This window comes from Nelusetta ayraudi, unplaced genomic scaffold (genome assembly GCF_046127955.1).
Source record: "Nelusetta ayraudi isolate G7.1 ecotype Tasmania unplaced genomic scaffold, CSIRO-AGI_Nayr_v1 ptg000119l, whole genome shotgun sequence".
Lineage (NCBI taxonomy): Eukaryota > Metazoa > Chordata > Actinopteri > Tetraodontiformes > Monacanthidae > Nelusetta > Nelusetta ayraudi.
Window position 1 is genome coordinate 214,782 of NW_027466169.1, and position 17,468 is coordinate 232,249.

Sequence of the window (17,468 nt, forward strand, 5' to 3'; positions counted from 1 at the left end):
CATTTCCTGAGTAATTGCAATGTTTCAAGAGGCTGCTGGGATATTTGACGACAGCTGATTAGTAAGTCAATAGTTGGTTGATCTCCCCCCCCACCCCCCACCCCCCAGGATGATGGAAAAGACTTTGGTGCCGAGGGGAGTCGTGTATATCTGGCCGCTTTTGCATAATTACAGTTTATTTATGGTCTAATATTCCATAAATTGGCAGCAGCGTGAGGGAGAAAAACACTTGAGGTCTTGCGACATTCATCAAAGTCCCATCGATCAAAACTGCGCCGGCCGAGCTCGTCTTTCATGTTCAAACACGTAGAGACTCTGAGGCGTCGGATGAAAGCCGGCGAATCCAGACTCAATAAACAGCCCCGAAAGAAGGAGGAGGAGGAGTCTTTGCGCTGGAAGTTGCCCAACAAGATATTTTATGATCTTCTGTGAAACAGAAAAACGCTGTTTGTGTTGCCATTGTTACCCGTTGTTGCACCAAGCTCATGTATTGCTTTAGCGTCACGCTCAATTTTGTCACTCGGGACAAAGTTTTGGCTGACTTGAGGCAACAAGGGTTTTTGAATTTGTCCAGAGAACAGCACACAGAGCCCTCTGTTTACAGTCTTCTGCTAAAACCTCTCCCATCTTGCACACTTCACATGCTTGGAAAAACAAGCAGGTGCCCTCTAAATGAAGGGCCGTCCTTGAATTTTGCATCAACCCTGTAAACTCTAAACAACGGGTTGTGTCCCTGTGTCGCCCAGGAGGTGGAGCTGTGTCGGGTCAACAGCCAGGAGAAGTTGGGACTGACCCTGTGCTACAGAACCGATGAAGAGGAGGACGTGGCCATCTTTGTCAGCGAGGTGAGTCTGCAAACTGGATCCCCGAGATCATAAAACTTCAAAGGCTTCATTTCCGCTGTGTAACGCTCTGAGTGCTGCTTCGTTTTCCGCAAGAAAACTTTTCCACTTTTTTTCTCTCTCTCTCTCTCTCTCCTGAGATAACTCTGAAGAGGGGATTGCATCTCTTTGATCTGCTCCCGTCTTGCTTTGCTTTGAGAAACGGCAGTAAAACATGCAGAATATACGCATCCACCCCCCTTTGTGAGCTCGAGCTGTTTGAAAATGAAAAAAAAAGAATATTCTCAGGCCAAAAAGGCAGATGATACTTTTTAATTTGATGATAAATTTGCCTTTACTTGGGTTTTTTTTTTTTTTTTGTCTCTTACGTCCGACTCCTTTCACCCCCCCAACCCCCCCCCCAGAGCAAAGGCAGTCATTATCGCGGATGACGAGAGCGTAGCAGCCAGATGTGATAACGGCCGAGTGTCTAGATTGTCAGGGAATGAATCAAACCTGACATTTAATGTTCTCAAGCATTTGTCTGACAATCACACAGGATGCGCTGGGGGGCCTCTGAGTTGTTCCCCTTCTTCCTGAAGTCAATCACCGTCTGATTGGTCTTTTCCACGTCCAGCAGCAGTGGATGACCAGAGACAGTTGTTACTGTGGAGCTGACTGTTGAAGCTTTAGATGATTAAACTGCCGCCCAGACTCGGAACCCTGTTGGCTTCCTGTCGTCGTCAACGTTCAACGGTCACCTCCCCCATTTCCACCCGACTTCCCCCGTTTCAAAGTCTGCCCGGACACCCGGAGCACCGAGGGGAATGTCAATCGCCTTTGATATTTCGAAAGATGACGCAGCTTCTTTGAGAATGTGCTACGCCCATATCTTCTCCGCCTTAAAGCAGACTGGCAAAGTTAAGGAATTATCAGAAAACTCCAAACATCTGCAGAAAAACAGTGCATTTAGCCCTGTGTTTTGCAGCATCCAGCAAAATACTCGTTTTTAGCCTCCTACTATTTGATACATATTTGAACCTGTCACATGTTCAGAGGGAGACAAAGACGAGGCCTTCGCAGACGTGGCAACCGAGCCCTGACACCTTCTCACTCCTGACGTGCAGAGGGAGAAACACTGATTGGAACCCAAATTCTGGACGACGCCTCAGAAATGCGACACCAGCACATTGTGATATCATCTTCAAAAACTGATAGATGACTACAATGTCCTTGTTATTGATAAAACAGGCTTCGGGTGCATCTCTTCCCTCCGTAACGGAAACATTATTTTCAATTTGCTCCATTTGTTCCGGTCCTTCCTTCCCATTCCCGTCGACTGACGACTGACCCCGCCCCCCCCCAGTTTAATGAGTGCTCCTCTGTGGAGGGGGAGACCGCCATCATGAAGACGGAGTGCCGCGGCTGCACCTCGGCGTCTCCAGAGATCCTCCTCCTGATAGGCCGGAGCCCAACCAATGGGCCCAGACACCAATCGATTGGCTGCTGAAGGAGTGTCCTGCCCCCTCGTTCACCGACATTAGTTAGAGCTCCAGGCCTGAGTTATGGGCTGTAAATAACGTAAACCTCCCAGAATGCAACAGCTGGGAGAGACGGGTACAATTTCAACTCGGTTTAGCTGAGGTTTCAGCGGCTAAGAAAGAGCGGAAGAACTGGCATACTGCCGTGACTTCCTGTGGCAACAGAGTGAAGCAGTTGAACAATTGAAATAAGAAACAACAGGGAGGAGAAGCAGGCGTCTCTCCTCCGGCCTTCTGAGCTGCGTGTGGTCAGGATGACGAGTTAAAACACTTCCAGCGCCACCGTGTTTAACCGTGTTTAACCCGTGGAGTGTTGTCTTCCCCCCCGAGGCCTCACTGTGTCCTGTCTACCGTCACAGATCAGCCCAAACAGCATCGCCGCCAGGGACGGACGCATCCGGGAGGGCGATCGTATCCTGCAGGTACAGTAGCACTCACTGCTATTCCATTTGGCACGCCCAGCCGCCGTCCCCCTGCACGGGAGGGGGTCCATTACTCTTTAATGGCAGGGCCTTTAAAGGGGCCCCTGCTGTGACTGAATGACCCCCACCACCACCACCACCACCACCACCCTCGGCTGTTTGACTGTCAGACTCGGCACCATTCACGGCCTTTAAGAGTTCTGGGTCAGGATGCTGCTGCACGCAGGCCACCCGCCCCTCCAGTGCCACCTTCAGGCTCGAGTCAGAGGATGCTGGATGCTGGATGTGAAAGGCAGGCTCAGGACTGGAGGTTGCAGTAATTCATTTCTGAAATTATATCTGAATGTAAGATTCAATCAGTTATTGTCTCATGTTTTTGTTTTTTATTTGATTTTGATCCTTTATTTTTTTATAGAACACATTAATCCTGAATGTTGTAGCTGAGTTTAATCAACTCAAACAGCGCCAATACACTGAAGACAAATCTTTTGAGTCTATTTGAAATCATATCGATAATAGTGAGGTGCAAAAACCCCCCAAAAAAGATGAGACAGAAAGCGTGCTCTGTTTCTTAACCACAACAGCGCCAAACATCTCCGCCTCGTTTGGCCATTTCATTTTCCCGGACGACTGATTGTCCCGCTCGAGCGTCTCTCCTGGAGGCCTCTTCCTCTTCCTCTTCCTCTTCTTCTTCGCCCTCTGTATTCCGCCACTGTAATTACTTCTTTCATTGCGGAACTACGGGATTAATACGCATACATATATTTAGACAAAGCTGAAGCGGGTTACGGACGCGGGCAGTGAGCGCAGGCTGGGGGAATCCATGCAGAGAGATTCTTTCTGTGTACGCGTGCATTATGGGAGAGCAAGTAAAAGAAAAAAATGGCTGCCGAAGCGAGAGGGGGGTGGGGGGGGGAAAGGAGGGGGTGAAGGAGGGGGTGCAAAGGCGCTGTTGCTCTAATTGTCGACCAGTATCTACCATGCGTTTGCAAGAGTGATTTAAGCCAGGGTTGCGTTTTGTGTGTGTGTGCGTGTGTGTGTGTGTGTGTGTGTGTGTGCGCACACACACACACGCGCGCTCTGGCACTATTATCCACCAGTGACAGGCCCATTACTCTGCCGGCAAAAAGATGGACGCCCCCTGTCATTGGCCAGTTAATTGTACGGTGAGATGTATGTACGCTGGCGGAGTCTTTGGCCAACACAACAGCTCCATCAGCCTACAGCTACTGGCCCCTTCACAGCCGCCACCGGCTGCTCCCGCCTCCTATTAGGCTGCCAAGTCGTGGACGCGCACGGAGGTGGCCCGGATGAAAGGAATATGTTTGTGTTTTTTTGTTTTGTTTTTTTTGGAAGCATGGCATGATGTTCTGTGGGGCTGGCTTCCTTTTTCCGGCCCGCTGATTGTGTTTACGTGTCGTCCGCAGATTAATGGGCAAGACGTCCAAGACCGACAGGAGGCTGTGGCTGCACTGTCCAACGATGTGTGCAAGAACATCGTGCTGCTGGTTGCCAGACCTGAGATGCAGGTTTGGAACACACACACACACACACACACACACACACACACACACACACACACACACACATTAGTAATGCTCAAAATGCTCAATCAGTCCACCGGCTGAAGGGAAGTAATGTGTATGTATGTGCATGCTGCCAACAATCTGCTCCAATGAAATGATGATGGTTTGGTTCTGGTCCATACATACATGGCTCAATCACTAAGATCCATCTTGTCATCCTCCAACAGGAAGCCCTGTTTCTGTCGCTTTACCTATCGGCTCTCTTTTAGTTGCTATGCTGCTATGCTGCTATGCTGCTATGCTGCTATGCTGCTAGTTGCCCTTTAAAGCGGCCAGAACGAGGTTGCTGGTTGCGTTATGCTGCCGTTGTCGCGCCTCCATCATCGCAACTGAATGGCATTTCGAGGTCAAGTCAGGCTTTTCTCACCAGGGAAATGTGTTTTCCCCTTCACTCCTGCCTGGCCTGTGTGGCCAGACCCTTAGTGCTGCAGCTAATACTGCGGTGAGCAGCTGCAGCTCTCCAGCCTCCAGGAGGGAACCTCGAGCGAGCGGCAGAAAAAAAGAAAGAAACACAAATTCCAATTTGTTGGTCTGAGAGTGATGGACAGGTGCGTCTAATCCCCCTTTCAGGTAAAAGGCCGCCCCTGTTTCCAAACACTTCCCGTGGGCCCTTGGCCTGATGGATGTGTGAGATAAATCCAAAGGATTTTAGGAAATCATGCCAGGTTACACAGTCCCCGCCCACCATTAACGCTCTCTGCGGAGGCCGCTGGCGAGACGTCTCATCATGCTTTTATTTTATTTCATTTTTTTTCCCCCTCATCCTGAGCCACTGTAATTGACTTCCAACAGTAAGCCATAAAAGCTAATGGCATGCTAATGCGGAGTGAGCCCGGGCCCAGGGCCCGAGCCAAAGTGCCGCAGTGCAGATGGGCAGCGGAGCAAACGGCCGACTCCTTGTAATTAAACGTCCCCGTCGGCCGTAAATCTCAAGTCCTCATAAATGGATCCCAATTGGCTCCCATCAAGCAGACAAACAGATGATGGATGAGGCGGAGCGGCCGGGGTCAGAGGTGGCCGTCTCGTCTTCATTAAACTGTATCTGCTTGATAGGTTGGGTTTTTTTTTTTAATATTTGCAATGCATGTTTTAAAGATGAGGCTGCGGTTCTGGTGGCCGGGCCGGGGATGTGAAGGTCCGGTGGGTGCATCAGTCACAGCAGCACGTTACGGCAACGCTCCAGTATGAAGGGCCATTTCTCAGAATCTCTCACGTGGGCACCCGCCTGGAACGCTCCACTATTTATTTTGAAACACGGCATCGCCACACGCTTCAGACCCTGACTAACACCATGCCTCTCGCTCCCCCCCCGCCCCCCCACCCCCCTGCCTCCCCCGCCCCCTCCTCCTCCCTTCACATATATATTCTTTTATTTATTTATTTTGGATTTCTCTCATCTCTTGTCGCCATATGCCCGGCGTCGTCATCCACCCGCAGCTGGAGGAAGAGGCCTGGCTGGATGATGAGCACAACGAGTTCCTGGAGCAGCTGAAGATGGAAATGCTGGAGGAGCAGCAGAGGGAGGAGATGGAGTTGGCCGCCCTACAGGAGGAGCACGAACAGGTCAGGCGGCAGAGAGAGAGCAGAGAGAGCAGAGAGAGCAGAGCTCACGTCTGGCGCAGGCAGATTAGCAAGACGGGGACAAAAGCCTGCTTGTGGAGTTTCGGCGTTCACGCAAAGTTGGCTTTAATTTATGCTGCGCAAACTGAAAAAACAGGCCCGAAAAGCAAAGAGGGAGAAGGCTGCCATTCTGAGCATGCTGACTAGCCACCGCGCTGACCAGCGTTCACTCCGACTGTTTCACATCAAATTGTTCGCGACTCGATCTCGCCAAACGGAAAATGGTTTCGCGACTTTCTTGGCAAAATGGGGAAACATTTCAAAAAGGTTTTCTCTGTGAAATGGTAATACAACAATCACAACCATGAATATTTATACCAGGGGACCGCTGAACCATTTAAATTTCAAACATTGGTAATAATAATTTCAAATTCAGTTTTTGTCGGGAGGCTGCAGCCCCAAATGGGACTTCAAAGACGTGACAGAGAAGAAACAATCCCCCGAGTGGCAGGGCTGAGCCGGAGAGAGTTATGCACAGCGGCGTACGTAATCCTCCAGGAGAAAACAAAAGCGGGACGCACTTCTTGAACTCCACTTTTCTATTTCTCTCGTCGTCACTTTTTTTTCCTCAAAGGTTTAGACTGCAGAGTAAACAAGGAAACATTAATGAATCACAAAAAAAAAAAACTCTTTCTGTGTTGCACCAGTTCACAGCCATATCCAGGTTGCCAGGGTTTGTACCAGGGGGTGGGGCAAACTTTTTGAATGGTGGGGCCACAATAGGGTTTAAAATGTGCCAGAGGGGCCGGAGCAGCAGCAGATGGATGGAGTGTTTTGGTGAGCCACCTCAGAGAAGGAAGAAATATATCATGGGATATGTAGAGAACGTGGTTTAATGTCTTTTGAAAATGAACCAAAGCAATGTTACAACTAAACAGGTGCCTTTGAAGCCCCATGTTATTTAGCTCTCCCATAATAACTCCTTAAAACACAGAAAAAATGCATGAAATATACCTTTTCTCTTACATTTTCTTTACTATTAAAATTGATTTTTTCAAGTTCGGCAGGCCTGATAAAAACATTTAACGGGCCACATATGGCCCCCGGGCCGTAGTTTGCCCATGCCTGGTTTATACGCTAACTGGCCACCCGCCATTGTACTAGCTTGTAACCATGAGTCAAATTCATAGTTTGTTCAAACTTCAGTGCCGCTGGAGAGAAGAAAATTGTACAGAATCTAAAATGTGTGTATTTGCTTCGGCCGTCACCTTCACACCTCGATCATACCTGGATGCTCAACTCAGTGTGAACGCAATTCTTCTCCGATCTGTCCATTGCAGAGAGCAGAAGAGGACACGCCCACCTGCTCCTCACTCCCCCGTCATAAAGACGGCGCCACGGCCGGTCGAGACCGAGCGCAGGGCTCGGAGAACAACGTCCTGGCGCACATCCAGAGGCGTCTGTCCCAGTGCCTGCGAGACAGCCGGGACTCCGCCCACTGCCCCGCCAGCGCCGCCCTGCTGGAGGAGCGGGAGGACGAGGACGAGGGCGAGCGCTTCCAGCAGCTGCTGGAGCTCAAGTGCCAGATCCGCAACAGCGGCGACTACGACCTCTTCTACACGCGGCGCAGTACCATCGAGTGCAGCGTGGGGGAGCCGGGCGGCGTGCAGCACGAGCTGCGCATGCTGAACGAGGAGCTGCGCAGCATCGAGCTGGAGTGCCAGAACATCATGCAGGCGCACAACCTGCGCAAGGGCCAAGCGCAGCCCCCCTCCTCCGGCGGCCAGTCGGCACCCGGTGCCCGCCCCCCGCACGGCGAGCCCACCACCACCACCACCACCACCACCACCAAGGGCACCGACGAGAGGCCGGAGAAGTCGGACAAGGACAGCTCCAGCGCCTACAACACGGCCGAGAGCTCCCGCAGCACGCCGCTGGCCATGGACCGCTCGCCGGAGCACTCGCTGCAGAGGGTGGTGAGCCTGACCAACCAGAGGAACCTCTGCGGGGGCCTCGCCTCCGCCGGCCCGCTTCACCTCCACGCCCCGGTGCCGGGCGAGGAGGAGGATCAGGAGGGGGAGGAGGGGGAGGAGGGCGCGGCGGACGGGAAGTTGAGGGCGCGGCCCTCCCAGAACCCTTACTTCTCCCCGTCCCACAGCTCGCAGCAGCGGCAGGCGGGCATCCCGGCGCACGCCCGCCACTACCAGAGCTACATGCAGCTGGTGCAGCAGCGCTCGGCGGTGGAGTTCGCCCAGAGCCAGCTCAGCCTGCTCAGCGTGTGCAAGGAGCCGCCGGCGCTGGCGCGGCCCGCCGGCGAGCCCAAGATGGAGTGGAAGGTGAAGATCCGCAGCGACGGCACGCGCTACATCACCAAGAGGCCCGTGAGGGACCGCATCCTGCGCGAGCGGGCCCTGAAGATCAAGGAGGAGCGCAGCGGCGGCATGACCACGGACGACGACGCGGTGAGCGAGATGAAGATGGGCCGCTACTGGAGCAAGGAGGAGCGGAAGCAGCACCTGGCGCGCGCCAAGGAGCAGCGGCGGAGGCGGGAGTTCATGCAGCGCAGCCGGCTGGAGAGCCTGCGGGAGAGCCCGCAGAGCGGCGGCGAGGGCCGCAGGGAGGTGAGCATCATCGAGCTGAGCCACAAGAAGATGATGAAGAAGCGCAACAAGAAGATCCTGGACAACTGGATGACCATCCAGGAGCTGATGACTCACGGCGCCAAGGCCCCCGAGGGAGCCAAGGTGCACAACGCCTTCCTCTCAGTGACGACTGTATAAAGCAGCAACTCACAATACACACACACACACACGCACACGCACGCACACGCACGCACACGCACAGATTACCCCATGTGGTAAAAGTATACTTGCCTCGTTCAATGTGGCATTTTTATTGAGGACAATAGGGATATTTTTCACACTTTGTTACACAAAATGCATTTTGTAAAGAGTCTATCAGCGCTCGGGGTCACAGCCTCTTTTTCAGTCTCTCTCTCTCTTTGGCATCGGGGAAAGCATTTTTCTACACTTCAGAAATATATTTGTTCTATACGCGTTTATCATTTCAGCTCTATTTTCATATTTATGTTGTAACCGCAGGACTAAAGATGGCTGTCTGAGCATCTCGATACAAGTGATTTGTTTTTGTTTTTTCTTTTGTCTTTTCTGAAATTGCCAGTAGCAAAAAAATACAAAGCAGAAAAAGCACTGACTCGGCAGCCTGTTCGTGCCGAGACATCAACGACTGCGTTGTGTATTTGGGTACAGACGTTTCGCCTTTCATCCGAAATGCATCTCAAATGATGATTTTAATTTTAGATGAAAGGTGAAGCGGCAACCGAGAGAAAAGAGTCGGGTGACCCGGAGTGACTGAGAACCTTCACTCACATTGAATCTGGAGGCTTCTTGCTTCCTCACTCGGCTGTAGTAATCCTGGACCAAAACAAATCTGCTTCTCTTTGAAGAAGTGAATGTTTTCAAGTGCAAAGGATGCTCGTGAAGCAAAAGGGGGGGGGGGGGGGGGGGGGGGGGGGAATAAATAAGATCAGGTTGCATCCAAGCCATGTTTTTAATAACAAGTTCAAACTCAACTCAAATCAAAGAGTCGCTGGAATTGACGGAGGATCTTGACTTTGATCCCACATTTAATGCATTTTAAAATCTAGAAGGCAAAGAATTCTGAAATCATTTGGAAGAAGATTCCTTTCGACCAACCAGGGATCTGGTACAGGGAAATGTTAACTGCTTAAAAGAACATAAACAATATGAGTAATTACGCAAAAGACAACCTCATGTTCAGGTGAAACGATACAGATTTTGTCATCATTTGTGAATCTAAGACACTTTTCTTACAAAGCCACAGAGCGCTGCTGCTGCACTGACAGATCAATGAAAACACTGCCAGAGGTGCGGCTCTGTTTGGGAGGTTTTTAATCTTTTCTACTCTTTCGCTTTCTTTAAAACCTTCTTTTTCTTTTTTTCCTTTTTTTTCTTTTTTTCCTTTTTTTTTTTTTTACATATTCCAACATACTGTCTCATGGCTTTTTCATACCAGTATTTTTACACGGTTCCTACTCTCCACATATGGTACACCTCAACTCAGCATAGCCTTAACAGCAAGAACTCAATGGTACTTTGCCGTGTGAAATTGATTTGACAGACAAATCAATTGTTCCTGAATGTCTCTGTGCAGCAGAGTGATGAGACTCAGCCTTATTATTTTATTTGACTTGTTTGCAGCTTGCAGCTGCCAAATTGTGTTCTTACCGTTACATGGAACCAGTGTCGGGATGATTGCCGCTGAGCAGGACTCAGAACACGAGGCACATTTGGAGGCTGGTAGGAGGAAGCCAGCGAGCGCTGAGGCGCTCCCGCCGTCGGCCACATGTACGATAAATCCATTCCAGATGCCTCATTTTTTTGTTTTTGAATGAAATATTGTAAAAGGTGAAATTTGAAAAAAAAAAAAAAAAAAAAAAAAAAGAAAAAAAATCCCTGTATTTGTTTGGAGTCAATGTCAATGGTCGAACCTCCGGTAATGAGTAGTTGGCCCATTTGTAGCCAGGTCAAATGTGTGATAAGTGGTGGTCATTGCGAAAGAAAAATGATAATAAATTATTGGGTTTTTTGGTATAACATGACAACAGGTGGTTTCTGATTATTTCTTAAAAGACAACTGCTTCATGTTCATCAAGAAATGAACATATCGACACGTACATATATATATACATGTATACATGTGTTATGTATGTGTGTACATATATATATATGTGTATACATATATATGTATATATATATATGTATACATGTTTTAAAAAAAAAACGACAAACAAAATTTGATCGTAAATGTGCTTCTCCATAGTTGGTACAAACCTTGCAAGGCAGCTGAATCACCGAAGGGTCCAATATCTGCAATATCTGATAACTCCCAGGATGAGAGCCAAGGCCAAGCCTGCCTTCCCTCTGCTCTGAGCAGTTTTTTGCTGAGAGTTCAGTGAAACACTGCAGTGCATTGCCCATCCCTGCCTCTGTGCAAGGAGAAACACAAACTGATTGGCCAGTTTGTGTTTCTTTGTGTGGACCGCCCCCATCTTCCACATTGTCTCGTAATGAATTTTTTTTTTTAACCACCAAGCGTGCAGCACGTCTGTTTAAATTCACGCTGTCCTGCAAGGTGCTCACGATGAGGAAGGAAATGAGGAAAAGAAGGGGAAAGTGTTGAAAGTCACTCCAGAGTAAAGAGAATCACTCCAGCCAATCGGAAGGACTCGTTGGGGCCAACGCGACCCCGTGTCTCCTCATTCCCTTATCTGAGTGTGCACGTGATTAAACCGGCAGGGGAGTTTTCTATTAAAACCATCTTCCACTTGGTTAGCTTTGTGTCCATTGCAATGTGCCAACCACTTGCTCACTGCTGGACGGCGGCGAGCCACATGGCTCTGTGGTGCGGTTCTTGTTTTATCTCCACTCTGCTGAGGGCTGCGGCTGTAAAACCTGGCCGGGGTTGTGTCTGCCTGCCCGGAGACGTTTCTGTACTCCTCTCTCTCTCCTCTCTCTCTCTCTCTCTCTCTCTCTCTCTCTCATTCTGCTGAGAACTTGTTCTGACACTATTATGCATGCTGCAGTGTTTCTCTTACTCACCCACAGGCATTTGTTTCAGCAGCCAAGCACTCTGTGTTTTCCCCCTTTGTTAGTTTTATGTTGAAGCATTTCTGGGGCCGTGGTGGCCAGTGGGGGAACTTTCCATCCTTCGCTCAGGCTTACTTGGTATGCACTCGCTTCATTTGCGTAGAAGACTGTTTGGGTACTGGCTAGGTGCCCTTTGTTGTTGTTGTTGTTGTTGTTGTTGTTGTTTTGCAGTGTGATTTTGAGCTTCCTTGCGTCGGTCTGCTTTCTCCGTCACAGCTCGCTTTAAATGCTTGAAAGCATCTCTGATGGAGGGACGGGACATGATCCAAATTGGTGTCGGAAAAGTTGGAGCCCAGAGCTGATTTGCACTTTGCTTGTTTAGTAGCGCTCTCTGCCCTGTATGGACTGACTATAAAAATGTCACTGAAAAAAAAAAAAAAAAAAATCCCAGAGAGAAAAAAAAGAAGGGGAGGCGTCGGCCGCACCGACCTCAGCGGCGTTCAGCACTTGCGAGCTAATGAAGTTCCTCCCTGAGCCCCTGAAAGGCCCAGTCACACTCAGGTGTAATTAAAGCCCAGCCTCTGACAGCCGTGGCATTTGTCAGAGCGTCGCAGCAGTTGAAATACCAGGAGTGACAGAAATGTCAAACAGATAGCAGTGACTCGTCTCCTCTCGGGCGCTTCGCTCACACACACACACACACACACACACACACACACACTCTGACAAACACAGGACTATTGTTAGCTCCGTTATGAATGTTTACTGATAACCTTTAAGATTCCCTGAGCAGCATAAAAAAAAAAAACTACAAATTCTCTCTCATCATCCGTGCCAGGAAAGTGCACGTTCATTGGCTCACAGATCCACTTGACACAAGGCGATGCCGTCTACACGTCGCACTAATCTCACCGGCTCGTTAAGAAGCAGGTCATTGCTGTGGATGGGGTGTCACTTCAGGAATTGATGGCGGGTTTCGTCTTCTATATCTGAAGTTTAATTGGTCCAATCACGCCCCGGAGGAAGTGGTGTGCGTCCACAGCCCTCAGGAGCGGTTGCCAGTGCTTTGGCCACATTCATCCAGCAGCAGAGGGAGAGGGGGGGGGGGGGGGGACCCTCTGACAGAACACTGTGGAAACACTGGGAGGAAGATGCAGGCAGCACAGAAGCTTGACTTGATTTTTTTTTTTGTGGCAACCTTCCTCAAATTTAAACAACAGTACCAACATTCGACAGAATGATGTCATCGGGACAAGCGGCTCAGAGTGATGTCATCCAGACTGTGGTCGATTGGTCGGTGGTTAGAGTCTCTTTTGACAACCCTGTGTTTTTAAGTCAAATAATAAGAAAATAAACAAAAACCTTTGGTTTTGGGTTAGGATGAAGTTGGGGTTGGAGTTATTATATAGTTTTTTTTTGTCCTCCTCAAACATAAATAAGTGACTGGGTTAGGGTTAGGGTTAGGGTTAGTTATAAGTGTATGGTTTGGTTTTCACAGAGAGAGAGAGAGAGAGAGAGAGAGAGACTGTCATGTCGGAGAGCATGGGTTCAATACTTGCTCCAGGCCAGTGAACGTCGAAAATATTTACCCTTTTTTTTTTTTTTCAGAGCGACTTGTATACTCTTTGCAATGACCAAGACGGGCTCACTCGCTGGGCTGGATGGCTGACTGCGGTGTGGGAGACCTGGCTTCATTTCCTGCTTGAGGCAACTGAAGTTTCAGCAAGACTTTATCCCCATCTATGCATGCTAGAGGTACTTTCTTAGCGCTGTAGTCCAATGTTTAGAGGAGTGGATGGTGTGAAACTATCAGTGTGAACCCTGCCCCTGGTGTCGGAACCTATCCTAAAAGTTTTATGTTGTGAAGAGGTACTTGTACTTCAAAGCCCTGTACTTTGAGGCAGACAGAGTAGCTCATTGGCTGAGACAGGAGGAGATATGGGTTCAATTCATTTTTCTTTTCCAATTTTCAGAATGTGCATTCTCCCACTCTAAACTAGGACCGTCATTTCCATGAGTTTTGGGCCGATTCAAGAGTTGTTTTTTGTCTCAGTGAAAAAGAACATTATGTTGTTTTGCAGGGGCTGGGGGGTTTGCACATATTTTGCATTCTAACACTCCGTCTTATGGTAAACTATAACAGGAGAGTCATTTAAGGGGGTTCAGTATCTTTTCAATTTTCTGACATGTTGCATTGTGCCACTTCATCATTGTAACTATGATTGGACGGTCATGAAGTTGGGGCAAGTGTTTGGGGCGAAAACACTGAATGGTTTCCTAAAGCAGCAAGTGAGAGATCAAAATGATTCAATTTGTGTCTAAATATTTTGTCATGTTTGTGTTGTGGCATTGTCTCTGGGGAGTTAAAAAAAAACAAAAAAAAGTTATCGGGAAATTGAATCCACAACCTTGTGCACCACAGTCAGGCTTCCAGCTGCTGCCTTGATTCGAGCCCTGGTCTCCCACACTGGAGTTCAGCAGTCTGAGCTACTGAGCCCAACCTGCCCAGCTGACTCAGGATTGTGGAGGTGACACAATGGGACAAAGCAAGTGGTGTTGAACCGTTTCATGTCCAGTTTGTACAGAAAATAATTAACTTCCCTCTTTTAAATGAAATTCAATGAGAATTTCCACAGAAGGAAAAGGGAGCTAGCTAGCCTGCTAGCTAGCCTGCTAGCTCCGCGTACCCGTTTGCTGTTTCCTCTTGATCCAAGCGTCGGACGTTTGAAATGCTTATGAATTGGGGTGAGGGTTGGTTCTGGGCCTAAGGTTGTGGTTGGGTTTTACGGTGACGGGTGGTGTTGGGTTTGGGGTTTTGCAGCACTCAGACCACACACTGAGTGAAGAACCAATGGAGGTGGGTCGGAAACTTTGGCGTCGTCATGGTGGGATTCGCATTGCCCCCCCCCACCCACCCGTTTGTTCGTGGCACGCTGGTCAAATGAGGTGTAAACATTTTGCTCATTCCCGGAGGGGTAGCACTGTCTGCCAGTCCTGCTACTTTCACAGGGCTTTTAATTGACGTGTTCGGTCAAGCAGGCAACATGCGGCTGCTGCAAACCTCCCTTCATTCTTGCTCCATTAAGATTCATCTAAAGTTTCAGTCTGCTTTTATTCATGAAGGCGGGTCAGAGTGTGTGGCCTGACAAAATGACTCATATCAGCCAGCGGTTGCCTTGCTCAGCATGGGAGTTAATGAATAATCCTGCTCGTCTGTTGCACATTTCTGAGGCAATTTCTCCAACACGGCGAGAAATGGAGCTCCTGCACGGTGCCTCTACACGGTCCTCCTGTCCGTTGGTCATCAGTTCTGCTGGTTCCCTCACTCACTGCTGCGTCACAGTTATCAGTGATCTCAGGTGGACGTTCAGTGCTTCATTCTTTTTTGTGTGTGTTTGTTTCATCGACAATAAAATTCCACTTTGCCACAGTGATTGCTTTTTAATTGGAAGAATGGACTAACTGCAGACACCACATTAGTGGCCATAACCAATCTACCACATTAAAACAAACACTGACTGTGCGGCCGGGCAGAGTACGCACTCTCGATGCATGCAGACACATGCAACACAACCTCTCGGCCATCCGTCTGATTTGTTCGTCTTAATGGCAGCGCCACTAGGCCCTAGGTTCCACAGTCACGAGTATATCTGGCAACTGTGTACACAAGGCTTGCTCCCTGAGGGCTGCATTCAATCATAGGGAAAATATGACACAACATCTGCAATAACAATATTGTATTTACAATGAACAAACCAGCTGAATGAGAATTTCTCTGTCCAATCACCGGCAATGCGTCACGTTAACACAGTGCTGCGAGCTAACCTGAGACTTTCTTTTATATTTATATTAAGACGGAGGCTGAGGCGTAAATCTCGCCCAATAATCGTCTTCCCCCCCGCCAGCGATCCTCTGAGGGAATTCAGCAGTGGTAAGATGATAAATGAAATTAATAATGTTGAAAGTCATTTAAATTATCTTTAGATATATCAGTGAGAATTATTAAAAAAAAAAAAAAAAGTGTTGAACAAGCAGAAAATGTTTAATATGTTCAGTTTTTCCCCCCACCCAGCTGCATTAACTATGCATGTGCTAATCAGCCGTTCAATTGTTGTGCCTAGTTGCACCCCAAAGGCCCATTGTGAGGCAGGGAACGCCTCCCCGTGCAACCTCATACGCTTTCCCAATAATTAAAAATATGATATACTTTTGTTCCTTCCAGTAAGGAAACAGTCACCCTACAATTACCTGCTGTAATGTTATAATGTTTAATGTTATAATGTGGCACAGTGGTTAACACTGCTGCCTCACAGCAAAGAAGGTTGTGGGTTCAATCCTGTGTGTGTGTGTGTGTGTGTGTGTGTGTGTGTGTGTGTGTGTGTGTGTGTGTGTGTGTGTGTGTGTGTGTGGTGATGGGTTGGCAACTTGTCCAGAGTGTCACCCTGCCTTAGCCCTACGACAACTGGGATGGACTCCAACAGAACCCCATTGTTGAATAAAACAAAATGCAGGTCAAAGTTTCCAAGAAATGAGAGAAAAAAGATGGGCTGAAATAACAATTTAGCTGAATGAGCAAGAACTAGAAGAAGAAGAAGAATTATAGAAGAAATGTAACTAAATTGTCTTCTTGTCTTCTTGTTTTGGTTTGGTTTTTTTTTCAACTGACTTCTTACTTTGCACTCCAGTCATGCCAGTGACTCATCAGGAGGGTCAGGGATATAAATAGGAACTGGGACTGAGCCTGAATCGCAACTCTTGTACCACAGGTTTTTGAAAAGTAGAGCAGCAGAGTCCTCATTGGGAGCAAAATGCTTTACTAAATTTAATAATGCCCCCAATAGCAGGTGGGCTATAAATCACCGTTAGCCTCATTCCCTTTTTTAAATATCCTCCATTTTGTGGCATGCCAGTTGTTCAGGATCTTTTATTTAGGGACGCATTAATTTTTCTTGCTTTATTTTTAACATCTTTATTTGCTGACAGCGCTGGAATAAAGTTAAGCCAAAGTTTAGATTAAAATGTATATACTCCCTTTATTGTTGAAGAGATGAAAGGAGCAGGGGAGATATTCCTTCTTCTTTCTGCGCTGGCTCAGCTGCGGCTCGGAGAATAATTACCTGCCCCCTCCCCCCGGAGCTGGAAACTCCTCAGGTGTGCCCCGTGCTCTGCAGACACCTGGAGATATGAGCGCAGCGAGAACAAAGACGTCTCATAAAGTATGTTAAGTTATGAGCGCCACGGCCGTGCTGCAGTGCAATCAATTAAAATTCCTCCTGGAGAACAGCATTAGTCCTCCTAGTGGTCTTTGAGAAGGTGGGTGCACACGGGACGGCCAGGTGGGGAGGGGCAGGGGTGGAGGATTAGTCCGCTGTCTCATGATGGGTTTTAATTCTATGTTCTTGATTGCATTTTTTCCACATGGCGGAGATCTGAACGAACTGACTGCCCAAATCTGTTGCACTTCAGTCACATCGATTTCTGAAAGAGTTCGTCAGTGGTGCACCATATTTTTCCGCTCGATACCAATAACCCATATTATTGTGTTTGATATTGCGGACAAGTCTCATTGCCCAAATATTCAAAATTCTCTTTATGCTCTTTTCCATGTTGTTGGTTTTTAAATGACTTTTTGAAACTGCTTGTGTCCAATGAGTTCCCTTGGATTCCTTTGCTTTTTGCAAGGACTGCAGACTGCAATTTGTGTGTCTCCCTCTGCAGACACGACCAGGATGCTCTGCTGTCCAATCAAAGACCATTCACTGCGTTATACACAAATATGCAACTGATTGTCACCCTATGGTGTTCATGACCTGGAGCACTTCCAGATATTTTCTCATTCTATTTATTTACATCTCCTTGACGTGCTCAGGCTCAGACATAAAGTTGCTTCATGCATATTTGAAATGAT

General features: G+C 48.3%; 1 protein-coding gene across 2 annotated transcripts in view; it reads left to right on the top strand.

The window, feature by feature from the left end:
* The window catches only part of LOC142903800 (PDZ domain-containing RING finger protein 4-like), a 105,021-nt gene extending 95,580 nt beyond the window's left edge, over positions 1-9,441 (top strand). For both annotated transcript variants that reach the window (XM_076049635.1, XM_076049636.1), the window contains 5 exons: positions 747-845; positions 2,722-2,784; positions 4,212-4,313; positions 5,808-5,933; positions 7,271-9,441. In XM_076049635.1, coding sequence (XP_075905750.1) covers positions 747-845; positions 2,722-2,784; positions 4,212-4,313; positions 5,808-5,933; positions 7,271-8,710 — 1,830 coding nt within the window. In that variant the 3' untranslated portion in view covers positions 8,711-9,441. The remainder of the gene's footprint in view (positions 1-746; positions 846-2,721; positions 2,785-4,211; positions 4,314-5,807; positions 5,934-7,270) is intronic.
* The last annotated feature ends 8,027 nt before the right edge of the window (positions 9,442-17,468 follow it).